This window comes from Pogoniulus pusillus, chromosome 3, assembly GCF_015220805.1.
Source record: "Pogoniulus pusillus isolate bPogPus1 chromosome 3, bPogPus1.pri, whole genome shotgun sequence".
NCBI lineage: Eukaryota > Metazoa > Chordata > Aves > Piciformes > Lybiidae > Pogoniulus > Pogoniulus pusillus.
Genome location: NC_087266.1, coordinates 47,873,354 through 47,900,591, shown reverse-complemented (window position 1 = coordinate 47,900,591; position 27,238 = coordinate 47,873,354). Strand labels below are relative to the sequence as shown.

Below are 27,238 nucleotides of genomic sequence, written 5' to 3'. Positions count from 1 at the left end.
CATTTCTTACCTTTGTCATGAACTCCTCCAGCTGTTCTATGAACTGTTTGGTTTGCTGCTGAATAAACTGCTCGCAAGCCGACTTCAAATGACGATCGACATCTTTCTTAGAGTCGATGTAATGCTCTCTGATTTCTGGAGTGCCCTTGAACAGAAGACAACAATTCTCTCCTCTTTATTTGCCAGACATCACCAGTTTTAATGAAGGCAGTAAGACTCCATATTACCTCCAGTAAGAACTGTATCAAGGCGTTGTTGCTGTTCAGTCTGAAAAATCTTGAAACTGTTTTAGGGTTCAGGATTTTAAATGCTGCATCTGTGAAAGAGAAAGTCACTCAGGCTGCAAGGCAATGAGATTCAGCTCCAGGAATTAAAAACTTTAGTAACTCATAAAAAGAGACTAATAAGTAGCTCTAAACACTAATGAAAAGTGGTCCAGCATGATTAGGACTGTGACATTAATGACTCTACTGCTGCGAGGTGTGGGTTCACAAGTGCACATGCACAGCACACAAAGCTTGACCAACTATTCACAGCACACAAAGCTTGACCAACAGTTTTTCAACTGCACCTATGGTAAACTTCAGTCTAACAGTTGTGCAGTTTAAACAGATAAACCAATGGCCTAACAAATGCCTGCTACTAGCTGCAGTGCTTCAGCACACAAATTATGCAAGCTCTTGTGCTGTAACAACACCTCCAAGGGAAAGACTTCTACATAAGACAGCAGTTAAACATTTGTGAGCAATATACAGAATTTCACCCATGTTGCCTGGGAACAATCAAATACAGTTTCATGAAGTAACTCAGAACTGTAATTCCTTTCTGCTGTGCTTAATTATTTTAGTTAGGACTAAACAGCAAGGTTGATATATGCTCATGTTTATGGTCTCCACAAAAAATGCCAAGAAGGAAAAGCAGCAATGCACTTAATTAATACAAGATACTGAAATTATTCTTATCATGTTAGCAGGATGTTATCAACCTGAAATGTACTCAAACTGGGAAAAAGAAAATTATCACTGTTTTCAGTGCAGTGCTATTCACCTATCATCCTACATATCCATGCTTTGTTTGCACTTCAAAAGCAATTCTGTCCCCCTCTTGCTGAATAAAACAACAGAAAGGAACTGAGACATAAGAGTTAAAGAAGTGCTGTCAAAGACATTGAACACAGAGAACACCAGCTATGTTGGCATGTAGCTTTTGCACTGAATCTGCCAGTAGGACAAGGGAGGTTATTCTTCCCCTGTGCTCAGCACTGGTCAGGCCACACCTTGAGTGCTGTGTCCAGTTCTGGGCCCCTCAATTCAAGAGAGATGTTGAGGTGCTGGAAGGTGTCCAGAGAAGGGCAACAAAGCTGGTGAGGGGTCTGGAACACAGCCCTGTGAGAGGCTGAGGGAGCTGGGGGTGTGCAGCCTGGAGAAGAGGAGGCTGAGGGGTGACCTCACTGCTGTCTACAACTACCTGAAGGGAGGCTGTAGCCAGGTGGGGTTGGTCTCTTCTCCCAAGCAACCAGCAATAGAACAAGGGGCCACAGTCTCAAGCTGTGCCAGGGGTAGTCTAGGCTGGATGTTAGGAGGAAGTTGTTGTCAGAGAGAGTGATTGGCATTAGAATGGGCTACCCAGGGAGGTGGTAGAGTTACCGTGCCTAGAGGTGTTCAAGCAAAGCCTGGATGAGGCACTTAGTGCCATGGTCTGGTTGAGTGGCTAGGGCTGGGTGCTAGGTTGGAGTGGATGATCTTGGAGGTCTCTTCCAACCTGCTTGATTCTATGACTCTGTGCAGGTACAGAAGATCCATTTTGCAGAGAATGATCCATTTTGCTCTTGAATTCATTTCCTAGAAATATCACTGAACCCAAAAAGAGCTCAAGATCTTAATCACAAGCCAATGAGCTGGTCTGTGTGAACCACTTCTCCTCACTCTATATTTCTATTACATTGCACTGTTTCAAAAAAAACCCAGCCCAAATTGGGCAGAAGCATGACTTTTACATTAAACAGAGCCCCTCTGCCTATAAATCCCAAATCAAATGTTACACCTATGTGCAGAAAGCTTGGCTAGAACACAGTAAAACTCCTATTAGCAGTATCATGTCTCTTCTATAACTCATCCCAAATAGAACAGCCCTACCTGCCTGTGCTACACCACATGAAGAATCAGGCACAATGTACATTTTTCCAGCACCACTGCCACCACACAATAAAAAAGAAAGTGTTTTCCATTACTTACCTCTACCACGTGTAAAGCACTGGCTGGCACAAAAATTTATTCAGTTAACTGAAAAAGGAGAACAAACTTGTGTGTCAGCCAGGACAAAACACCAGAAGGATGTATTTGCCCTTCAACCTCCAGTCAACTAGAAACTACTCAACAGGGAGGAGGTTTTATTGATGTTCAAATGCAACAGGTGAAATGGTTAGTCTGAGAGTTACTTGCTTCAGAGTTAAAACAGTAGCATATCAGATGGCAGGAAAGAAAAGACCTTTTTTCAGCTTTCTCTTCTGGAGTAGAACAGAAACTTGGCATGCTTCAAATTATTATTGCCATTATCTTTGTGAACTGAACAAGTGCATGACAGTTCACTTCTGTATTGAGAGGAGTTGTTTCCAGCATTTTCTAAAGCAACCATAGCACAAATTTAAATACTGTGACTATAAACTACTCTCTGTTTTCCATTCCTACCACAGACATGGTTGCTACATAAAACTATTCAACAGTACTGTTTCTTGAACTTGCAACCTGAGAAATCCTTTCCAAAACTAAAAAGAACTAAAAAGACTTTGCTATAGAAAGATCTAGGGACTCTTAAGTCATTCTAGGCAAGTTAGAGATCATTAAATTCACCTGCTAAACAGCATAACAAAAGATACTCCTTTAAAGGGTCAAAAAACATCTCTGTGCAATGAAAATGTAGACTACTTAGCTATTCTTAAAAAGAACTGGACAAATAAGTTAGGTTAGCAGCAAAATGCAGTGAAAGATTTTGTTAGGTACATCTTGAATTGCCCTGACTCAGAGAAGGATCTCATTTCATCTTTCAGAAAAGGTTAAGAACAAAGCCAAGAGATTAGAACAAGCACACAGGTTGATTGCAAGTGAACATAAAATAAACCCATGAATATTTGCTGGTACATGAATGGAGGCCAATCCCATCCCATTCTGCGGCCAGCAACTGTTCAGTACCTCTAGTTTTCTTAAGGTCCAGGGAAATTTCCTTAATGGTGAAATCAGTGTGGAAAGGAGCAATTTGTTCACGAAGGATCAAAAGGTGTTTTATTAAGAAAAGCTGTCCATCAACTTGGGTCTACAGCACAACAAGAGAAAGAACATGCATTACATGTAACAAAAACCCCACAATTAAACAAAGAGCAAAGTTCCAACACCTCCATTTTAATTAGTTACTTCCTGTAGCAAAATTAACACTAATAACCTTATTAATGGATTTCTTCCATTACTCTGCAGTGCCATTAACTAAACTCTGGGATCAACAAATCCCACTTCTATTGTTCCTATAAACTGCTCTACAGGAGCAGGCTTTATTCACATTCCTTAAAGAATTAGATTACACAGCCCTATTACTAAATACCCACATCAAGTACAGCTATCTCATATTCAAAAGATGCAAACTACTACTTCCTAAGAGCCAGGAGTGAATTCACGCAATTCACCGAATTTATCTCTGGAAAACATGAAGTTCTAAATGATATTTTTAAGCATTATGGTAGTTTTTAAAAAGCCAGACAGTTCATGTATCTGTAACACCCTGGATTGACTGTGCAGAGGTCTTACAAGGCATTTTTCTCATGTCATTAAATGCAAAGCTTAGTTAATTTCTGAAGAGTACAGCAAAGACATAAAGAACAAAACAAGGCCAAGTTCACTGTGAGGATCAGTTTTGCATTGCTTGTTATTTTGGCTGAGTGTTTTATACTGCATTTTGGTTTTAATCTTGTTCATGGCTCACTGAAGTAAACAGAGGACTCTGCAAGCTGGAAGAGAACTTTTCTCCTGTGGTGACAGGACAAAAGGTAATGGCTTCAAACTAGAGAAGATTTAGATCGATGTTAGGTACAGGTTCTTTGCCATGAGGGTGGTGAAAGACCGAAACAGGTTGCTCTGGAAGGTGGTTGGGGCCCCATTCCTAAAGATATTCAAAGTGATTTTCAACAGGGCTCTGGGCAACCTGATCTAATTGAGGATGCCCTTGCTGACTGCAGTGGAGGTTGGACTAGATGACCTTTGGAGGCCCCTTCCAAGCCAGACCATTCTATGATTCTGGATCTAGGCTAGGGTATCCCTGACCACGGCAGAGGGGTTGGAACTAGATGATCCCTGTGGTCCCTTCCAACCCTGACTGATTCTATGATTCTATAACATAATGTTAAATAAAACAGTAAATAGGAAATTAGATTTAAACTTGCAATTTAAACTTAGATGCTTACCACGAGGGTTTATTTTTAGTTTGTTTGGTTTTTTACACTTTTACATGCATGACTTCACTAGATAATGTTAAATTAACATGCACTGAGAACAAAGCAAATCAGATCCTAGTCCAATCTACCTAGGGATCACTGCAGGATGAGCATCATCCTCTGCAATGCTTTCAAGGCTGATCTCATATACAACACTGGAATGGATAATTAACTATAGAACTCTGGAACAGTTGCAAATGAAGTAGCTATCTGCACAAGCCAGAAGAAAGCATGGTTTGAACTTTATACTTTATAAAGCTACTATGCTTAACAGATATTTTTTATGGGGCACTAAACAAGAAATAATTCAACATTTCAAATAGTCATTACAACTTTATTTTCACTAATAAATATTTACTGCTTATACAAATGTATCACTTTTAGCCTTTCCTTTTATCCCCCAAATTCACTTCCTGGCTAGTAGGAATTAGGAAATAACTACAGTACCTGTATTGAAGGAATTTGGACAGAAAAATAGGAAGTTTATTTAAAGTTAACATATCAACTGACTTGATGGAACTGCATTGAATTCTGAGCCACACATAAGATTGAACCTTTTGATAATAGACAGTTCTGAGCAGAGATCAATTCCCAGGGAGTTTATTACTTAATAGTTTTGATAAATGAAGACAGAGAGGATGAGAGGAAAGACTATAAGGCAGTGAAAACAAATATAAGGAGCTGAGACTTTTAGCAGATCTTTTTCTTCAGGTATCACTTGATTGAATTCACAGAAGTTAAAGCAGCTTGTAAATGTGATTTCTATGATTTGTATTCCATCTTTTCAGATAGGATAGCATTAGAATAATTGTTTTTGCTTTACATTAACCCTAACTAAAAACAAATCCATCAGGTACTCTGGAGGCACAGCAACATGTGCTCGCTGATATTTCAAGAAGAATTCTGGACAACTGCATTATGGCTTACACAGAAGAGGAAGGAGGTGGAAGAAATCATACCCAAAGCACAATTCTGACCTTGTTTTTGCTGATAGAATCAGCAGCTCCCAGCAGAGAATGAATGCAGGCAGATAAGGCCTCTTGTGATAATCCCTGAAACACTGCCCTCTGCAGGGAAGAGAAAATCAGAGCAAAACACAGGTGTTAGGAAAGCAGAAGCACGATTTAAGAGTTGTAGTTTGTGAGAGATGTGCTTACCAGGACATAAAACTCTAGCTTAGCTAGCTACAGACATGTTGTTTAAATGCAGTAAGGCAGGATGGAGCATTGATACATGGCATTTCGTGTGCCTGCATACAGCTACACCCCCAAGAGCACCCTGCTCAACTCAGGTCTGAATCTGCAGCCAGGTAGTGACACCTAATACTTTCCCAGCTAACAGCAGGAATGATGCCCCCTAGGTAACCTGCCTAGACACCTCATGTCACCTGTGTCTGCAATTTACACTTGTAATAGATGTGAGATCATTCAAGTGAGTCTAACCTCAAGCAAACTCAAATTACCTCACATTTGTGCCAGGTTAGTAAACAAACATGACAGCTGCCATGGCACAAGTGACACCAAGTAACTCATCAAGCTGCAGCAACTAGATCATAGAGCAGAGCTAGCCACAGGGACACAGCTTACCTCTACCAGCACTACAACATAGTACTTGACAGCCCTGAGTTACCAGTGCCACTTCAGTCCTGTCTTCTCCTATCTATGAGGTACAGGGCAAAGCTTACCACTTCTACTAGAGCAACTCAGTGAAAAAATAAATCATTGTGCAGTCACACTAAAAATAAGCCTAGCAAAGAACACCAAAACCACCTCATCTCCAAAGGTCTGGCTTGAACACAAGAGGAAACAGCTCATTTATCTTCCATGAAATTGATATATTTAATAAGCCATAAAGTATGGATATTTTCCAGCTTCTTTTTAAGCAAGTAACATCCTGGGTTCAATTTCATGTAACATCTATCAAAGCTATTTTTTTAACCTAGTTCATAAAGATACAAGTACAGAAAAGCAAAGTCTCACATTCTGTTCCTCAGAGCCTTGTTAGCCTTTTGTGCTAGGTTAGGAAACATACACTGGATTCTAAATGGAGAGTCTACAATTACTTGAGAAGCAAACACTGCTTTATTTCTGTTAGATACGAAGATTTCTACTGTCTTAAACTTTGGAAATGTCTCCTACATTTTAGAGAGTGAAAATATATGCCACTGAAGTTTCTGAGGACATCTCCAAACTGTAAAAGTGGTAGAGCCATCATTCTTAACACTAGAAACATCTGATGTCCCTCAAAGCACACAGCAAGAAAAACACTCTCCCAGCAATTTCACCAATAAGATCACTCTCTATAACCGAGACAGAACTTTCCTTTCTTTCTTGTTCCAGTTATCCCTCAAATCTGGTGCAACAGGTATTTTGAGCATCAGATACTGAAGTGTTTCTGTGACAGCAAAAGCAATAGATGTAGGATTTCTAATTCTACAAACACAAAATGGGCTTGCAAACAACGATTGGCACTTGTCAGCTCAGCCGTTCATGTCAGGATAGCAGCCAAAACACTAAGGGATAACAGAAGCCAAGAACTGTCCATTTGTAATATGCATTAGACTATTTGGACATGGTGCTACACACTTCACAACTTCACTTCAAAAGAAAATTAAAGACTATTTTGCATACATCTATACATCTGTAGAGTTTGGAGAGGCAGACTAGAGTCCTTCTGACAGTAGGATACCACATCCCATGCAGATCTGCTGGTGAAATCGTGGTCTGGTGCCTGGGATGAAGAGATTCTGCTGAATCTGTTTAAAAGTAAAACACACACACCATAATTTTTTTCATCTGTCCTTTCATCAATATCAACTGCACTTCAGAGCAACTCCACATTGTACTGCACCCAAACAGGTTAGGATTTTGGTTTTTTCCCCCCTCTAAGCAAGTCGGTACTCGATTTCTGCTATGCACAGAGCACATGGCTGTAACAGACATGAATTCAGGGATGGTCCAGGCTCAATCTCTTATAATAAGTTAGTTTCATGGGCATGTCTCCAATGCCAGCCCCTCCCCCCCAGGTTGGTTTGACAGCTAAAATGCTCAGACAACTACTGGAAAAAAAAGTGTAGGAGGAAAAGTAAAAGGAAATGACTCATGATAAGAGAAAAGAAAAGCTATTCCATCAATTTTACTACTTGGTCATTCTCTCTCTGCTGGAGATGATCCTACACAGATTTAACAGCTGCAGAAAGGACAAGGTTTAAACATCATACTGACAGCCAAAACCTATTTTGTCATGAGCCAGCTGTAAACAAAAGAGCTCCTCCTGGTTCATAGGATCATAGGATGTCAGGAGTTGAAAGGGACCCAAAGAGATCATCGAGAGGTTGACCTCTGTAATAATTCTGTATGTTCAAAATGGATATGACAGATAGAAGTCTTGCACTCCTTTCATTTTGTCCTTAAATCCTGGGAAACAGGTGAGTCAGTAGCCTCAGAACTCCAATTCCAATTAGCAAGCATTCAAAAAAGTACATTTTTTACCTATTGATGGAAAAAGCATTTGTGAAATGCTTATGTGATCAGTATGGGAAGTGTCTAAAATACAGCAGTATCTTCCTACCTTTTGCAACATTATAGTCACAGTAATCAGAATGCCTTTAAGGCCTTAGCTGTCAGTTTGAAGTTCCAAGCTATTTGTTAGTCACTTCAGCTACTTCTGTGGGTACTTAAATGGGAGAGAGGCACTGCTGAAGAGGAAATAGTCCCAATAATCTCAGACATTTAGATTCAAATTATACCACACAGGTTCCTTCTGTCTCCTGAATGTAAGTAGAATTTACACGACTTGTGAATGCCACACACCTGACTTGAAGCAAAATTAAATCCACTCTCAATGGGATTTTTGACATCCAGCTGGAAATAGCCAGAAAGACCTTTGCAGGCCTTGCAAGCCAAAAGCAAGAAACCACCATGTAATCAGAAAGGAATGTGAGAAACATCTGACAAAGAGCTTAGATAGGCACAGCTGGGGAAAATCACAAACTACCATTCTGAACAATGATAAAATAAATGGAGAAATTCTTTATGGATCTTAGACAAAAATTTGAAGAGTTCAAACACTCAAATAAGTGGCATCAAAAGCCACATTTCATGGAATTTGCTTCCAGTCCACTGTAATTTACAGGCAGATGGTTGGCATATTTAAAACATCAAAGACTACATATGCTGAATTACTGTAAACAGCTAAAATTGCTGACTGGTTTCAGTAACTGGAATTGCATTCAAAGGGAGATGTCACCTTCCCAGGTAAAGGCACACACAAAGACACTCCTAGATCCTCAAACTATTCATTTAAGAGATGTTTTTGTCACACTAAATCACCCTTGTCATCTCAGCACAGCTAACAAGCAGAAGCATCCCTAATCTTGATGGCAGGGACACTCTGAAGTAGGAAAACACAGGAGCTCAGTTTCCTACAAAGGACAATAAATGCTGACAGCTCTAAAAGTAGTTGCTTCACAGACTGGAAGCACAAAGAAATGCCACCCAAAGAACAGGATGAAGTTGTCTCATGTTTGAAAAAAAAAAAGAAAGTTATTAAGAACCCTGAGACAGAGTTCAGGTTTCAAAGTATTTTCTGAATTTCTCTAGGAAAATGGCCCTTAAATAGCCCTCTGAGATACATTCAACTTTCTCACTAATGGTTCAAGTTAATGCCTGCTCTCTGTGACCTTTATGCATTAACTTGACAGCAGGAGATACATTTCATACCAGATTTCACTAAGCTGCAGGACTCGGGATCTTCTAGTCGGACATCTGAAAATGAAGCTTCAGATGGCAGCTTCTTCTGGTCCTCTTTTAAACTCTGTGCAATTTGCTGCAGAGAAAGATGTACCACAACATTTTCAATTTTTCTCCTTAAGCAGCCTTGCACTGATTTAACTACAACAGAGCAAAGCATACTAAAATGCAACAAGAGTCAGCTACGTTCTGCTTTCCACTGTTTCAAAGGCATTAAAAGAATGTGTCTGAAACAGCAGCAGAAAGATTTCAGCACCCATTTAAGAGTCACAAATATTACACAGATCTGTGTAAAGCACTATTCTTGTGCTTGGTTTTTTTTGCTGATCTCTAAATACTAACTAGAGAAGCCACCTAGAAGTTCAAAATATGGAAACCCAATTCAACACTCATGTGGATTTCATACAGATAAATTCTGCTATGGTTTTATTCCTATGAATATGTACAGGTGGCCCCAAAGTACTCTCTGGTTTATTCCCTGAAGGAGTTCAACAAAAATCTTTCCCCTAACATTACCTGACACTTTCATACTTGAACCTTTCTCACTACTTGGTTTGCTTCAAAGAAATCAAAGGAAGCAAGAACAGGCAAAGAACTGCATTAATATTTGAGCAGAACAGCACAAGAAATATTTCTGCCCTGTGCTTTTAATAGTTTAATAATTCATTTCCTCAGACAGAACACCTCTCTAAATAGCACAGTTTTGAGGTTTAAAAGCAAGTAGCAAAATGAATATCTCAAACCATGCAAAAACTGGAGTCTTCAAAGGACATATGAAGAGCAGTGTAATTTTTCCACTTAGGATGAAATGTGAAACTCTCCTTCCCAACTGTGTGACCATAGGACCCTATGCAGTCTAAGTATCTGCACTGCATGTTTTTTAGTTACAGCTAACATCAAAAACTTCTCATAACCCTTTTTGTATCCACTTCTACTCACACAGACTTAGCAAAAACAAACAAGCACTCCTCACAGTTATCCTGCTAAAACTCCTGATCACTAGTTGCTCTGAGTGGAAGGATCCCATTTACCTACATTCCACCTGGTGGGCTTCTTCAGTACTACTTTTGCTTTTTCTTCAGAAGCTTCTTGGTTCTTGAACTTCCAGTATCAAGCCCTAGTATTCTACCAACTCAACAGCTCTAGGATTTCTAAATGCTTTCCTAAATACCTGTGAATGTCCCTTATAATCCCCAAAGCATGAACTGTAATAGTATACATGTCTAAAGCTTTTATTAAGACAAGACTATAGCAATGTGAGCTCAGCACTAAGTTTCTCAGTGTTTGTCTGTTCACAGGCAAGAATCACAGTAAGGCACAGCCATACAATGACAACTTCCCTCCAGCCCACAGAAAGAAAGAAAATATACATAGCAATAGAACTTCTGTGAATTATGTACGCTCCAATTCTGAAGTCAAACAGCAGCTTCTCTACCAACTGGTCAGCTGAAAGTTAAGCCTTACAATTGTTTAAGCACCAGCAGCTATTCTGATAGATAGACAGAAAGAATAATAGAACAACAAAACGTGGATCTTGCCAATCCATGTTGGAACTGCTGCTTTTTGTCAGCCCAGCGCTTTGACAGCTTGAGCCTACCATTATAAAGTGAATGGCAACAACTATTTGAGGGGACCTTTAATATGCCTAATCCCTTCCATGCAATACTACCTTTCAGTTGTACATCAAATGCAGTTTGCTCTGGTCAAAAACTACTTGGGTGTGGGTTTATTTCTGTGAACAGCTGGAATTCTGATAACTTTCATCAGCATAGTACCAATCCTTTAAAATAAATAGAATTAATTTGATTCAAAGGGCTTGTAATGACTACAAAAATGGCTAAAGCTGGTAGGGACTTGAAAAAAGGCTACTGGAAACCATTGCTGCCATAGCACTATAAGGAGCAAGCAAGTCTTATTATGGTGTTACAAACACTAGTTGATCTGAAAACAAACTTGAAGCTAACTAGGCCTGACCAAAGCTCTTCTTTGACTCCAGCTCAGCTAGAAAGCACAATGTAACAGCTACTACTTATGAAGGTAAATGAATTACTGTTGAAATAAACTTCAAAAGCTTCAAGTTTAGAACTCTGACAACTATCACCAGTTTTACTGAGTTTGACACAAAGTGTTCTCTGACATCTAGTTTAGGGTTAAAATTTAACCAGGAGGTGCCAATTTGACAGAATCAGTAATAATAAATGCACTTAAGAACTGGAAAAAAACAAAACTCTAAAAAGCACTCTACTGCACAATTGTGTATACTGCAAGTAAACAGAAAATCAATCAAGGACAATAAGAACACTGATGCTCCATACCTCCATCATTTCCAGCTTGTCAGGATATGCAAGATCACCTGGAGCTGGCTTGTAGCCTGTGATATCAGTCTGAATGTAAATATGTGTCCTATAGACAAGGCGTTCTTGTACATCTTCTAACATCTGCTTGACACCAGCTGCAAATGCACCCAGTTGTTCAGCTAACAAAGGTAAAAAGAAGGCACAAATTTGCTATTTTAATTGCTGTGCTAGTTTTGGTGAGAAGAATTAGATTACAAGCTGTAAAAAGGAAACAATGGTGATGGCTACTTCGCTCATAGGCTTGCTGAGATGTATCACAACAAGAACACAAATGGATAACACAGTCACTGTCTGGGCTCTGTGGGCTGCACTTTGCTCTCTAACCTAACCTGCCATCTTTGTGACTAATCCACCTGCTTCCTAACCCCCCTGGCTGACCCTCCAATCTTCCCTGGGCATAAGGCAAGATATGGGGTAAGGTAGAGGAGTGGGAGGAAGGTGGAAGGGTGGTTGAGAGTCCCTCCTGGGGACTCAGGTTTCTGGAAGGGCTGCTGTGTTTCTGTATTACCTTTTAACTTGTCTATTTCTGTCTATATACTGTAAATATCTGCTTGTATATTGTGCTAAGCTGTAAACATAAAGCTTCATTCAATTTCCAGAGCAGGTTGAGTCTAGTCTGGGTGATTTCCAAAGAGTGTGTGTGTGGGGTGGGTAACAACCAAACCATCACAATTACAAAACACACTTATAGACAAAAAAAGTGCAAAGCATGGCATACAGAACCATTATAAACTTTGCTTACTGCAGATGCAGTCAGACTGTATCTGGAAGAGTGGCATGCAAACAAAGAGCTACTGAACTTCATGTTGTAGTTGCTTCAGCTCCTTGTTTTCAGCATTTTGTGGAAAAGAATCTCACACCAATAACACCAGAAGCTCTATCAGAACTAAGCACTCTAACTATCTGAGACCCAATTACGTTGAGGGCATTTCTGCTTTGGTTCTGTCATAGGTAATGTCTGCAGTGTGACTGCCAGAAGCTGACAAGCTGACTCATCTACCTACCAAAGGAGATGTTCCAAAGCAGTTCATATCCAACTCAAGAGCTACTGTATCAGTCTGAATTTAAGTAGCAGAAAAGTCACTTCTTAAGATGAGCCAAAAGATTACCTCATCAAGTTTTTTTAACTCAATCTCAATTCTACTCCCAGGAAAGCAAGCAATTTTTCAGGATACTGGCACAGCCTAAGAGACAAACAGCTACACTTTATTACATACCAGATACCAAGCATGATTCTCTGGATGCTACCTTGCATGTCTACAATCCAGAGAAAACAGTACTCTGTAACATCAGGATATTCATTTAGAATCGTAGAATCAACCAGGTTGGAAGAGACCTCCAAGATCATCCAGGCCAACCTAGCACCCAGCCCTAGCCACTCAACTAGACCATGGCACTAAGTGCCTCATCCAGGCTTTGCTTCAACACCTCCAGGAATGGCAACTCCACCACCTCTTTGGGCAGCCCATTCCAAGGCCAATCACTCTCTCTGTGAATAACTTCCTCCTAACATCCAGCCTAGACCTTCCCTGGCACAACTTGAGACTGTGTCCCCTTGTTCTGTTGCTGGTTGCCTGGCAGAAGAGACGAACTCCATCTGGCTACAACCTCCCTTCAGGTAGTTGTAGACAACAATGAGGTCCCCCCTGAGCCTCCTCTTCTGCAGGCTAAACACCCCCAGCTCCCTCAGCCTCTCCTCATAGGGTTTGTGTTCCAGGCCCCTCACCAGCTTTGTCACCCTTCTCTGGACACATTCCAGTATCTCAACATCTCTCTTGAATTGAGTAGCCCAGAACTGGACACAGCACTCAAGGTGTGGTCTGACCAGTGTTGAGTACAGGGCAGAATAACCTCCTTTGTCCTGCTGGCCACACTGCACCTGATCCAGGCCAGGATGCCATTGTCTGTCTTTAAATGAAGACATACACAACCCATAAATACAGACCTTTCTATTACCAGTGAAAAAAATAACCTTACCTCATCTTGGACAGCTTTAAGGTTCTTTTTTTTTTCCAAATCTAGGATTTTTTTTTCCCTGGCTATGCAATTTAACAATTTGATCAGTTAAGAAGACTGTCAAAACCATGAGGTTCCACCTCTGAGTTACCATTGTTCTGCACATGATCTTCAAGCATCTCGTTCTTGAGAATCCCGCAGAGCTCAGAAAGCGTCTCCAAGTGAATGACATGGATGATCATTGGCCTGAGGACATCATACAGAGAAAGACACAACTTCTCCAACAGTTCACTGTGAGGAAGAAAAATAAAACAAGGCAAAACACTTTTAGGATCCTGCAATACCAAAGAATATTTTAACACAAACACAGATTATTTCGTGGCAAAAGGCTTTAAAATGAAGATGAGAAAACAATGCAGTGTAGAATCACAGAGGATTTGAGAAAGGACTACTTAAAACATGAACCCCTGATTTCCTACAAAGATTAAGAGGTGTAAGATATCAACTGTTTAAAATGATAGTACAGTTGGTAATTAATTTTAAAATTAAAATTGACCTGTCACAGGGGGAAGACAACTGTAAGCTGGTTTGCCTAGCTCATATGCAAAGAATTGCTCCTGCTGATCTCAGAATCATGCTCTCCATTTCCCCTTGAGAAACAGATTTTAAGTACTCCATAGTTTTTCAGAACCAGAAGCACACAGAGAGAGACACAGAAGGAGAACCTTAGTAACTTTTTCTGTATCAGTTTCCAACACTGCAGGGCACACTTCTCAATCTAACTGAAGTTATGATTTAATGCAGTATGAAGCATCAGGAAACCCACTTGATTTTTCCTTTTCTTGTACACAGCGATGTGTATCTTAGTTAAACACCAATAGCATTCACTGTAGATATTTTTGCCTTACTCAATGCTCCCTTTACTAATCACAGATTGGCTATGAGTGCTGTGGCCAGCAGCTGAAAATCCAATTAATCCCTCAGACTTGGGAATATAAACACTAAGAAAATGTAAGTATTTAGAATCACAGAATCAACCAGGTTGGAAGAGACCTCCAAGATCATCCAGTCCAACCTAGCACCCAGCCCTAGCCACTCAACCAGACCATGGCACTAAGTGCCTCAGCCAGGCTTTTCTTGAACACCTCCAGGGATGGTGACTCCACCACCTCCCTGGTGGAGTCACATTTACAGTGTGGTACAGCTATTGAGTTTGCCACAGTATGATTTTTCTTCCTGCATCATAAAGAACATGAAGGACAAAGAGAAGGACACTCCTTTCAGAGAGTGAACAAAAAAATGCTCACAAAAGAAACATTTTGACTGTCTCTCTTCTGTTGTACTGCACAGCTTTAAAGCAATTTGATAAAACAGTAATTCCCAATGTTAAAAGCAGAAACAAAAGGAGAAAAGTTTCAATTGCCTTAGTATTAAATACAACACTCCACCTCGGATTTCCGCTCTTAGTTAGGCATTTGGTAAACTCCTATCTGCACACAGCTACCTAACTACTATGTCTTCAGAGTGCCTCAGGAAAAAAAAAAAGAGGCTATTTATTATGCAGCCAAGCAAAAAAAAAAAATCCAAAACCCAAAACACCAAAAAAAGCAGCTACTATTTGAAACATCTTCCTGAAAACATTCTTAGATGTAGGCAAAAAAAGGAAAGCAAGCTCTTCTGAAAGGAGGTAGCCACCTTCCATCAAGACTCAAAACCAACCAGAAGACTATTTTTGCTCTTAGCCTGAAGAGCAACAGTGACAGAATTTCTCTCTGAACATTTTACTCTGATTTCAATTAGGAATGTTTACTTCAGGATTTGGTCTGAGACAGCTAAGTTGGTTCTTAAGCCAATTTCTCTCTGAACATTTTACTCTGATTTCAATTAGGAATGTTTACTTCAGGATTTGGTCTGAGACAACTAAGTTGGTTCTTAAGCCAATTTCTCTCTGAACATTTTACTCTGATTTCAATTAGGAATGTTTACTTCAGGATTTGGTCTGAGACAACTAAGTTGGTTCTTAAGCCAATTTAGGGTCACCTCACATCCTTAGTATGTCTCACATGACAGTTTATCAGAGAAACTGCTACTAGTCTGATCCTATGGCTTACTTTGTGTTTATGCATTTATGGCTTTCCTTTAGCTTCAGAGAACAGAGAGGTAAGCAGGCAGTAGCTTTTCCAGTTTAAGTTACCTCAACTCAAGCTGCACTTCATTTTAAGATAATACCACGCTCAAAAACAGCGTCAGTTTTATTCATAGGAATATACTTTATTTACAAATTTAATAGCAAGGGAATATTATAATGATAAATTTGGACAGTCCATATCTCATTAAACTGGTGCAATTAGAAGAAGGAATATAATCTACTCAATTGCTTTAATACTGCAGCTCTGTTGTAAAAAACCTCACAATACCTTTACACCGCAACTAGCATGTGCAAACAATCTGTCCCTCTGCTCTGCCTAGGTCTAGAAGACACAGATTCTATTCTAGTCAGGTGCCCATTACTCTGCCTTCCATTCAGCCCACATACAGGCACATGCAAATATTCCTTGAGAGTAAGGGCGGCTCACAACCTCTAAATCCTTGATGAAAAACGTCTGGAGTTTATTGGCTTGATTTTACACTGAGGTAATTGAAAAGCACATCTGCACCTGACTGCAAGCTGTTGGCACAGAGGCAGTACAAGACCAGCTGAGAGCTGTGGCACTGAAAGCTTCTACAGGTATTTTTAAATCAACTGTGTCTTCAGCTCTTTCAGACCACTTACAGTGCATTTACATTACTCAGATCATTTACTTTTGCTTGAGAAAAAAAGAACATCAGATCCTGATGCATAAACTACTAGAGCTGTGGGGTTTTTTTCTTGTCAATTCTCACCAAACCACTTCAATACAACCCCATCTGCTATATCACAGCACAGTAAATACAACATGCAATAAAACAAAACCAGCATGTACCACCTACTCCAGTTTTGGTGTTGGTTTGGTGAAGAACTCATTGTAAAGCTGGTGTTCATCCTGGCACACATGGACCATAAAGGCACAACCACTTCGTACCTGCATTCACAGAAATACAAATACTTATTAGATTCTTCTCCTTACATCAGTACCACAGAAGATGCTACAGATATTTTTACACCATTCTATTATAAATTGAGTTATTATGATCTCTGCAGCTCTGATTAAACTGAAACTCTGTGAAATTTGGAATTATTGATATCAGCAATACAACAAAGGACTGAAAAGATGTCACCAGCTAAATAAAAGCCCACGGTGCAGCTTCTCTACCTGTTTGGGTCTGATGAAATTTAAGCAACCACATTTTGCAAATACCCCTTTGTGTGGTTTGGAGCAGAGATTTTACAGAACAATCTTACACAAAGCCTGCACTACTTGAAAATACTAACAACAAAAGTGACAATTTTGAATGTGAATTAAGTAAGTGCATTTTACTTGGGGGAAGGAGGATTAAAACCTAACAGAAACCCCACAACACATGATCACTTTACCTACCAGAGCACAATGATCTCTGTTGTTCTGGCTGGTTAATTCTGTAACAGTGCTAGCAATACTCGGACCAAGCAAAAGCTCCCTCTGGTCAAGGTAACATTGATGGATTTCATTGAGAACTTGTTGATACCTAGCCAAGAAAATAAGAGTAACTGCATCCTGAAGCTCATTTTCTGGTAAACAAAATTCATTCCAATGCTCTCTTGAGGGTCTACCTAATTTCAACTTTTATAATTTGCTACACAGTACTTAGACAAAAGTGAAGATGTTCAAAACTTAAAACTGCTGAAAAATACACCACATAGGCATACTTACTCTGGCATTTTTTCAGATCTTTGCTCTACTTGTTCAATAAGAGCCTACTCAATGAAAAGAAAAAAAGTATTATCAGTAAAGGATTTTTTTCCTAACAAGTGGAAAGTAATTTGCAGTATTTTTCCATCAATATACTATGCAATTTTTGGACATTCACACTTGCACAATATGCAGGCCTTGCATTCACATTACTAATGAGTTCAAAAAAGAAGCCATGAATATAGGGTTTTATAGTTAGTTACCAGCATACTTACTCTGACTTTGGGAGCAGCTGCTCTGAACTTGACATAAAACAGCGTGAAGGCATTGTCAGTATTTGGCACAGCTGAAGGATCCTGAAAGCAGAGATGAATAATTGGTTAAAAAGGATATATTTGGCTTCTAGTATTTAGTGGCTGAGATAATTAGGCTCTAATTTATTCTTCACTCTTATAATGCCATTGGAACAGCTCTCTGCCACTTAAAAGGCATGTTTCTTTCAGAACTCAGACAAAGCCAGATGGACAAAATCCATCCATGTTCAAGAAAAGCCTGGATGAGACATGGTCTAGTTGACTGGATAGAGCTGGGTGCTAGGTTGGACTGGATATCTTGGAGGTCTCTTCCAACCTGCTTGATTCTATGAATGTTGGTCAGTTCTGTACTACAGTGTTTGTGTAGATTGGTCAAGTTTCAGCTGAATCTGAAGAGACCTAGTGATCCAAAAACTAGACTATGGCATGAAGTGCCTCAGCCAGTCCTTTCTTGAATACCTCCAGGGACAGCAACTCCACCACCTCCCTAGGCAGCCCATTCCAATGGCAAATCTCTCACTCTGGGAAGAACTTCCTCCTAGAATCCAGCCTAGACCTCCCTTGGCACAACTTGAGACTGTGTCCCCTTGTTCTGCTGCTGCTTGCCTGGCAGAAGAGACCAACCCCCACCTGGCTACAGCCTCCCTTCAGGTAGTTGTAGGCAGCAATGAGGTCCCCCCGAGCCTCCTCTTCTTCATACAAGGTTGCTGACACCTCCCACCCCCCCAAAAAAAGAGAAGAAAACCGCACAGTGTTACAACAGATGTTTCAGTAGATCTCAAGTTTCCATTTACTGATTCACCTTACCCTTTTCATTAACTGGTTTGTGAGGTTCTGTAGTGTATTCACAGTGTATGTCTTGATAAGGTGCATAGCTTTGGAAAGGCATTGTTTAAACTTCATCAAATATACAGTGTAGTCTTTAAAGTTTGGCTGAAAGAAATTTGGGAAAAAAAAACAAACCAAACACACCAACATTTTAAATGCAAATGATAGAGGAGTCAAAAGTTTATCAAAACTTACAATACTTTTACTAGCTAGAAATGCTAATTTGTAGAAACTAAAGCCAGTATTTTATATAAATTAAACAGAACTATTTCAGTAAAAAAAAAATCCTTCAGTTTATAAACTGTCATCTTTGCTTTCTTACTGTATTTGGCAAAGAGAATATTTAAAGGGGGAAAAAAAAACCCAACCAAAACAAACCACAAAATGAGTAGTTTCAAACCTAGATCCTTGTATTAAGATTTGACTGAAATCAATGAGGAATTACTTACATGTGATGAAATATATGCGATACAATCATCAAGCTTAGCCAGCATGGGAATGAATCCTTCACTGTTCACTGACAGCGTAGGGGAATTCAGTTTCTTTGGAAAACAAGACAAAAGCATCATTATAAGGAGCCTAAGTAACTCAGTGTTGGTGACAAGGTTCAAAACACTGCTAGACTTTCATTTCTCTGCTAACAGCCTTAGAAAAAAACACTTACTGTGTTGATGTTTTCCAGCTCATTAAAATAAGAAAGTTTCTGCTGGATGTTTTCAGCCAGGTCAACAAGTTCTGACTATTTTAAAAGACAATGAAGAAAAAAAAAAATCAGCCACCTAGCAAGTACTTTAAATATGTTTTTGTTATATATAAATGCACACACACCTCAAATTATTCGTGTTCTCTTTCAGCACACACCAGGGTTAACCAGCCCTAGACAATTCACAATCAAGTACAATGAAAGATGCATAACACCATAGCGCTCTCTGGCTCTCTCTTACCAGAGAAAAGACATGAGTGTACTTAAAAACATATATATCCTACAGGTTTGTCAGTGTTTCAGCCTGCATACAAGCAGGATAGCTGTCATCAGTATTACACAGAGCTGTAGAAATCATGTACATCTGGACTGGAGCCTTTATAAGTTCTCCCTTATCCAGTCACACTAAAAAGATGTGTTCATCATATTACTGTGGGAGCAGCTCATGAGGAGAAAGAAAGTATCTAAATAAGCTCACCACTTAAAAAACTAATAAAAATCTTTCTGCTTTGTTGGAGTTTTTTGTTTGAGTGCAACAGACTGAGATTATTCTACTTCACTCTTTTTAAGGAAAGAGGGCAGTAAAACAATAATGTTCTTGTTGAATTGGAGAAGAATACAGAAAAAAGTTGTATGTAAAGGTGTGCAGGGAAAAATATGGCACACACGAATCCTTAACACCTAACACAGACACAGGATACATGAGAATTCCCCAAAAACCTTCCCTCCCCAACCAAGCTAAATCCATCAAAACCCCAGTGCTCATTTTCTGCCCCAACACTGTTTCCCATTCAGGCCCAAGCAGCTGAATTGCGCAACTGGAAATTCACTGCTGCAGCAGCAGCAGCCTTGAAGGCTGCAGCCTACAGGGTACTCCTACACAGTTAGCCAGATAAGGATCCCTCCAGAGAGCTGAAAGGAAAAGGGCAAAAAGAGAATGAACTGACTTTGTCTGCTCACTTATCAACTGTTCACAAGATTATAGGATTGAGTAACAAAATTATGATATCCGAGGGCAACCACTTTGTCCCCCTGGGATGGATCTTGGCCTCTGTAGTTTTTTCAGGAAATCTGGGATAACCTGGAACCCCTCAAACTATGACAGTAACTATCTTAAAATACTTTTGTAGCTGATCTAAATTACTGATCTCAATAAAGTCTGTATCTTTCAGGCATCACTTAAAAAAAGGTCCCCCTTAGCCAGCAATCTCTCTCGATTAAAGTGTGTATCAATACTGAACACATTTTACTTCACAGAGCCTAGTCCTAAGTGAATCACACCAGAAACAAGGTCAAAAGCAAATGGAGGGGTTGCCACCACAGCTCACAAGCTCTCCAGTTCAAGCAAATCAAACTTTCACTTGTGGTATCACAGAAGTCTCCAGTAATCCTTTCAAAGATTACCTGCTCTTTCAGAAGCTGTTCACAGGCCTCATGCAGCGTTCCTGTCTTCGTGGACACAAAAAGATACTGTTTTTGCAGTGACTCCAGGTGCTGAAGAGCACTATTCACATCATCCAAGATAGCATCACACTGCTCCTGAAAGCCAGACAAGTAATCCCTCATCTGTCTAGAAAAAGAGAATCAACAGAGAACAGAACATTTTGCTTTCTGTATTTGCAAACCCAGCTGTCTGCAGGGACACTGCCACTACCTTTTACTCTCGAGGAATAAAAGACCACTTGCAGCAAGCAAGAGTGCACAATAAGCAGGTCTCTTGTGACCCACAGGAATAACAGAGCTATAGGGCTACACTGCAGTAACTCCATTTCCATGATTCTCCTACCCAAAAAGTAGCAGCATACACCACAGCAAGCCTAAAGCACTTGGATATTGTCTAAATGGACAGCACAGACTGGCTGCTACACACAGCCAAACTCTACTTGCTTTGCTTCTAACAGGTGTTTATCCGGGGTCCCCTCTTCCACACAATTTCCACTTTCCATTTAGAAAGTACTTCTACTATGCTAAAGCAGTTGACATTACTCAGAGACTCAAAATTTATTGTAAGGATCACAAGATCCTGAAATGAAACAGATCCAAGTCTGTCTAAGGATCAGTACAGACAGAAACCCTAAATTATCACTCATATATTTCAAGCATTCAGCTTGACTACAAACATCATTTGAAGTCAACTGCTCTTGGACATCAGCTAAAACTACTAAGTTCTACTTCACCACACACAAAGCAGCAAGTAAAAATCACAGTTCTCTGTAGTCTTGTGCAATTCTTTAGTGTACAATAAGCACAGAACATACCTATTTTCTTCCTGCTAACAACTGCATATTGGGCATTCCACTAACAATTCTGCGTCCACTGCAGTTATCTGTGTGCTGTTATGATGACGTCAACTGTGTGCTACTCTTCTCAGGTAGTTGATGATCTAATCAAGATCTTAGTGCAAGCCTAAACCTCCACTTTCAAGAAACATCACCTCCTCAAATGTCAGAGCAAGACACACACTGAATAGAAGCAAAGAAAAAGAGATGACAGCAGCATCTGTCATCTGGCCAAGGGCAAGTTTATAAAGTCCCAAAACACGAACCAGTTCCCACAAAAGCCAGCAGCAAATCAGGCTAAGTCATTCAGCTGTACCTTGAGGCACTCTTCAGGAGTAACTATGGAAGTCAATGGGAAGAGGTTCTTGTGAGTCTGATGGGAATAGTCAGTTAGACAAAAATACAGGAGCCTCAAAACCAAAGCTGAGCAAAGTGCCATGGAATGCAGGGTATGCAGATACAAAATCATGGCCATGGCCACTGGTGAACCTAATAGCAAGAGCAGAAATAAGCTCCAGCTACATCTGCTTATGGCCCCACCCTCCGAGGATGCCGTTTCAAAAGCAGTGGCAGCTGAAAAGACATATAAAAGCTGCTAGGTAGATGGTCTTTGTCTATAGCCCTGTCTATAAGCAAAAACTAACTTAAGTCTGTCTTAATGTATAGAGCAGTTCAGAAAGAAATCTGTGTCCCTTTTAACTGTTTTGACTGTTTCAACACATTCCCCTTGCTTCCCCTCAGCAGTATCTGAACATTCTGTGGACAAGATGAAGCCCTGTAAGGGTTAAACTGCTTACAGTGAAAGAAATGGAGAAAGAACACATACCTATACTTGGCACCTTCATCTTGATCCATCTGTGTTTGTACCTGAGCAAACCAGGAGAAGAACTAGAAGAGATTTTACAGTGTGAACAATACAGACATCACATACAACCAATTAAAAGAATAATTAGCTCTATGAAATAAAGACAAGCTCTTGTTGAAAACAGAGCTGTTTCAGAACTTAACTATTCATCAAGGAAACAAATTGTAGGCTCCTCATTGTCAGTCCCTCCCAACTGCAATCTATTACTCCACTAAATAAACATGGTAAAGATTGAACTTCATCTGCTTTTATTTACACAGAAACGAGGATGTCACATCGGAAAAGAGGGGGGACATGGCACAAAGCTTTTGCATATGATGAGCAACACCACTTCAGTGAAGGTGCCTTGCTCTCTTATGTAAGACTGAAAATGGGAAAAGTTATCTGTCACTTAAGAGCAAAGGCTTCAACAATCTTTTCCCCTAAATTTCTTCATGCATCTTGAAAAACACTAAAAAGAAAATTAAGAAACCCACCAAAAGCTAGGCAAGAGAAACAAGAACTCATGGAATTCTCTGGAGAAGACTTTTACAACTCAGAGGTTACTCTGCCTCACTTGCCTGCTGTGCTGTTTCAATTCTTTCATCTTCCATCCCCAGTATGGAAAATCCTTTCAGGAGAATGTCCTCTGTGGATTCTGGCACTGCAGCTGTCAGCGTAACAGTCAGGGACTGAGAAGTTAGGCTGCACAAATCTTCAATTGGAAGCTGATCACAAAAACCCATAAAATATAGTCAGGGAATTTTCTAAGAAGTAGGCTATTTAGCTTAGTTACAACAGCACAAACCAAGGCACAAGCACCATCCCTTGAGGTGTTCAAGAAAAGCCTGGATGAGGCACTCGGTGCCATGGTCTAGTTGAGTGGCTAGGGCTGGGTGCTAGGTTGGAGTGGATGATCTGGGAGGTCTCTTCCAACCTGGTTGATTCTATGATTCTATGATTCTACTTTTGAAGAAACAAATGCAATTGACATTTTACCCATAGAACAACACACCAACAACTACCATATTCATATATTCAGAAATAGCTAATATTTTTTGTTGTGGTTAAAAACAGACAGCATGCTATGGAAGTACATGTGTGTGAGAACAGAAACTGAATGTACAGGTACTTCTCTAGGGAGCTGGGAGTGTTTAGCCTAGAGAAGAGGAGGCTTGGGGGGACCTCATTGCTGTCTACAACTACCTGAAGGGAGGCTGTAGCCAGGTGGGAGTTGGTCTCTTTTCCCAGACAACCAGCAATAGAACAAGGGGACAGAGTCTCAAGTTGTGCTGGGGGAAGTCTAGGCTGGATGTTAGGAGGAAGTTGTTGTCAGAGAGAGTGATTGGCATTGGAATGGGCTGCCCAGGGAGGTGGTGGAGGCACCATCCCTGGAGGTGTTCAAGCAAAGCCTGAATGAGGGACTTGGTGCCATGGTGTAATTGACTGGCTGGGGCTGGGTGCTAGGCTGGACTGGATGATCTTGGTTGTCTCTTCCAACCTGCTTGATTCTATGATTCAAGAGAGCTTGATTCAATCATAGATTCAGCAGAGCTGCTCTTTATCAAGCACAATGATTTTTTTAAAGCAGGAAAATAGATTTAAAAAAGTAACTCCAGAAGAATGGTGCTTCAGTATGATTTGGAGACAATTAGTTTATATGGAAGAAATTAAACTTCTAAAGACATTCTACACACTTAATGTAATAACCTTTTTAATTCATTTGATGCATGAAAAACATTAGTAACACAAAAACTGAAAACATGACTTCAATATTTGTGTCTTGTTAGACAATTACTCTCAGCAAAGTATTAACTGCCTGATAATATCAGTCCCCCAAAGAAAGAAGAAACAGGATTTGAGAACAGAGAGAATGACCTATCTTGTTCAACTCTTACCCATCCTTTCTCCTGCCCCCTAAAAGAGGCTGAATCCTATCTGGAGAGTCAGAGTTTCTCTCCTGAAGAGTCCATCAGAGCCTGCTTTATTCAGAACAACCCAGACACCACTGTCCCAATCCACTTCAGCAGGAGCCAAAACCAGCTGAAGTACTCAATGCTTTGGCACCTCCATTGCCCTGACTAGCAAACACAGTACCTGCTTTGTTGCAAAGCTGGTTTAGATCCCTTAAAACATCCTCTAACAGCCGCACATCCTTCTACAGTCATTCTGGATGCCTGCCAGTATTTACTTTAGCACATTTACATCCAGCTTACACCAGAAAGAAATGAGGAAGCATGAAGTGAAACAGGTGCATTACAGGAAGGACTTGGTTTGCCCTCTCCCCTGCGTTACTTTGACCCTTCAGACGCTTGCTGAGAGAACACTTTATTGATTCTGTAGCACTGTATCTTGTGCTACTATCCTGTTCCGATACAAAACCCCTCACGAAAAGTGCAGTTAAGGAAAGCAAACATTTCATTTCCTTTCCTTTCGTAGACAAGGGAGCAGTCCTACTGCCTTGTCAGGGTTTTATAACCACGTGGAAGACTACACGATCAACCTTTTAACTACTTCTGGCTTTACACGGCTCACCGAACCACCTGTAAATTGCACCAGGCGAAAGCACTGCTGCCAGAAGCTAGGTGTTGCTCAGATTCCTATGAGGAGAGGCTGAGGGAGCTGGGGGTGTGCAGCCTGCAGAAGAGGAGGCTCAGGGCTGAGCTCATTGCTGTCTACAACTACCTGAAGGGAGGCTGTAGCCAGGTGGGGCTGGGCTCTTTTGCCAGGCAAGCACCAACAGAGCAAGGGGACACAGTCTCAAGTTGTGCTGGGGGAAGCCTAGGCTGGATGTTAGGAGGAAGTTGTTGGCAGAGAGAGTGATTGGCATTGGAATGGGCTGCCCAGGGAGGTGGTGGAGGCACCACCCCTGGAGGTGTTCAAGCAAAGCCTGGATGAGGCATTTAGTGCCATGGTGTAATTGAGTGGCTAGGGCTGGGTGCTAGGCTGGACTGGATGATCTTGGTTGTCTCTTCCAACCTGCTTGATTCTATGATTCTTATTCATAGGACCAAAACTATGTAACTCCACGACTAAAGCACTTAATTTCAAGAGGACAGGCTGATGACCTAGGGAGGCAGGAAGGGCAGGCCGAGAAACTCCCATGCGCTTCAAGAGGAAAGCTGCCTACGAACGCTCTGCGAGGCAGGGCGGGTGGGCAGCGCGGCGGCATGAGGCGCTTCGGCAAAGACGAAGGAAGAGCCAGCCCGGCCGGGGGCCCGCAGACAGGGGCGGCGGGCTAGGCTAAAGGCTCCGGGCGTACGGGGAGGGCTTAGGGTCCCGCCGGCCTGAACCCCCTACGAACTCGGGAGAAAGTGGCGGCCCCACAGGCCTTAGGCGGCCGGGCAGGGCCACCAAAGCCGGCCGCCTGGCGACGTGGCAGCCCGGCGACTCCCGCCCGCCCTCTCTCTCTCTTCCTCCCACCGCCCCGGCCGTCCCTGCCGCCTCACCTCGGGCGGCACCGGTAGATTCTCAGCTGCCGCCTTCAGTTCCAGTACCGAGTCCGTCTGGCGGTCGCTGAGCGGCGCGGAGGGCTGCGGGCGGCGGTCCCACAGGCTCAGGCGGTCCCGCACCTCTCTGCCCGCTGCCTCCGCTGGCGGCGGCTCCACCATGCTGGCGGCAGCGGGAGCGCAGCAGCCGAGCCGGGCCGCAGAGCAGCGCGCAGCGGAGCGCTCCGGAAAGCGGCGGCGCTTCCGCGGCAGGCACGGCGCGCCCGGCCCCGCGGCGCCTGGCAGCGGCGTCATCAGCGAGAGCTGCGTCACATGGCGCCGGAACGGGGAGGGAGGGAGGGAGGGCGAGCGGCGACCGCCAGGCATGGCGCCCTCTGCCGGTGAGGAGGAGCGAAGGCGCCTACGGCAACGACGGGTCCCGCGGCGCGTCAGGGGCGCCGCCGAGCAGCTCGGAGGAAGACGGGGACCGGCAGCTGACTCGTCCTTTCCTTCCCTGGGGTGCACGTCCCCGGAGGGGAGGAGAGAGGACATCCCTGATAAGGGCACCTCACTCCAGGACCCCCTCCCGCCGCGGCCAGCCACACTTCTAACATCGCTCTGCCCCGGCCACGCTTGCGGGAGCTACATCAAAATACCTGTGCTTATAAACACGTTTTGCTTTTGCAGGAGTGGTTCTGATGTAGATAACCGCTACAGCCCTGTGGCACCTGGTGCTCGCTGGTCTGCATTAACTCTGCTATGACAGCACTGCCCGGCAGGGGAAGGGTTGCTGTCTGCCTTCATATCCCTTTCTGAGCGATGCCACTTGCTCAGCCCTGAACTCAGCCCGGAAGCCATCAGTCTCACTCCGCCAGCCCGAGGGCTCTCCTCCAAAGACCAGCACAGCACCGGTAACTGACGAGAGGCAAGCAAAGAGAGACAGCCTTCCCTTTCAAGAGCACACACCATGTTACATCAGTACCTGAGCCGATTTCCCCTCTTCTGTAACATCACCCCCTAAGCAGAGCTGCTTTTTCCACCGCAGATCAGAACCTAATGCAGAATATCATTCTTGATTTCTAATACTCTATTACCTTTGTTTCACTTAAGCCTTATCAATTACTTAAGCCTTATCATTTAGATCACTGTATAATCTTTTTTGTAAGACATATCTGAATTAAGGAGCTTGAAAATAGCTTGAAGTATTCACTGCAGCCCAGATCCCAAGCTTGCGCTTCACTGTCTGGATGTCCTTTGTAGTTTGCAGTTGATTTCACAGTCCATCTTGCCCATGAGTCCCTCTGGTACAGCACATTCCTCCTCCTCCAAACTGGCAGATTCTTCAACCCCCTCAGAGCTGCATCTGTCTGAATTGTGCTACCACATACGAACTCCAGAAATCCACACGAATGCCATCAACATTTCACTGCTACACAAAACTGATCAATCCATTCCAGACCAGGTTTCATAATAGTGGGAAATGGCCTCAGTT

The 27,238-nt window shown here is 41.9% G+C and overlaps 1 protein-coding gene across 1 annotated transcript in view; it reads right to left on the bottom strand.

Moving 5' to 3' along the window:
- COG3 (component of oligomeric golgi complex 3) overlaps positions 1-26,028 on the bottom strand; it is a 34,150-nt gene extending 8,122 nt beyond the window's left edge. The window contains exons 1-19 of the mRNA XM_064175134.1: positions 25,768-26,028; positions 22,900-23,046; positions 22,301-22,362; positions 20,600-20,765; positions 19,157-19,231; positions 18,942-19,034; positions 18,472-18,597; positions 17,626-17,706; positions 17,372-17,415; positions 17,060-17,186; positions 16,512-16,603; positions 13,693-13,832; positions 11,544-11,704; positions 9,199-9,304; positions 7,108-7,232; positions 5,455-5,544; positions 3,189-3,309; positions 228-316; positions 11-145 (exon numbers count right to left, since the gene is read on the bottom strand). Coding sequence (XP_064031204.1) covers positions 11-145; positions 228-316; positions 3,189-3,309; positions 5,455-5,544; positions 7,108-7,232; positions 9,199-9,304; positions 11,544-11,704; positions 13,693-13,832; positions 16,512-16,603; positions 17,060-17,186; positions 17,372-17,415; positions 17,626-17,706; positions 18,472-18,597; positions 18,942-19,034; positions 19,157-19,231; positions 20,600-20,765; positions 22,301-22,362; positions 22,900-23,046; positions 25,768-25,929 — 2,142 coding nt within the window. The 5' untranslated portion in view covers positions 25,930-26,028. The remainder of the gene's footprint in view (positions 1-10; positions 146-227; positions 317-3,188; positions 3,310-5,454; positions 5,545-7,107; positions 7,233-9,198; positions 9,305-11,543; positions 11,705-13,692; positions 13,833-16,511; positions 16,604-17,059; positions 17,187-17,371; positions 17,416-17,625; positions 17,707-18,471; positions 18,598-18,941; positions 19,035-19,156; positions 19,232-20,599; positions 20,766-22,300; positions 22,363-22,899; positions 23,047-25,767) is intronic.
- Between the last annotated feature and the right edge of the window lie 1,210 nt (positions 26,029-27,238).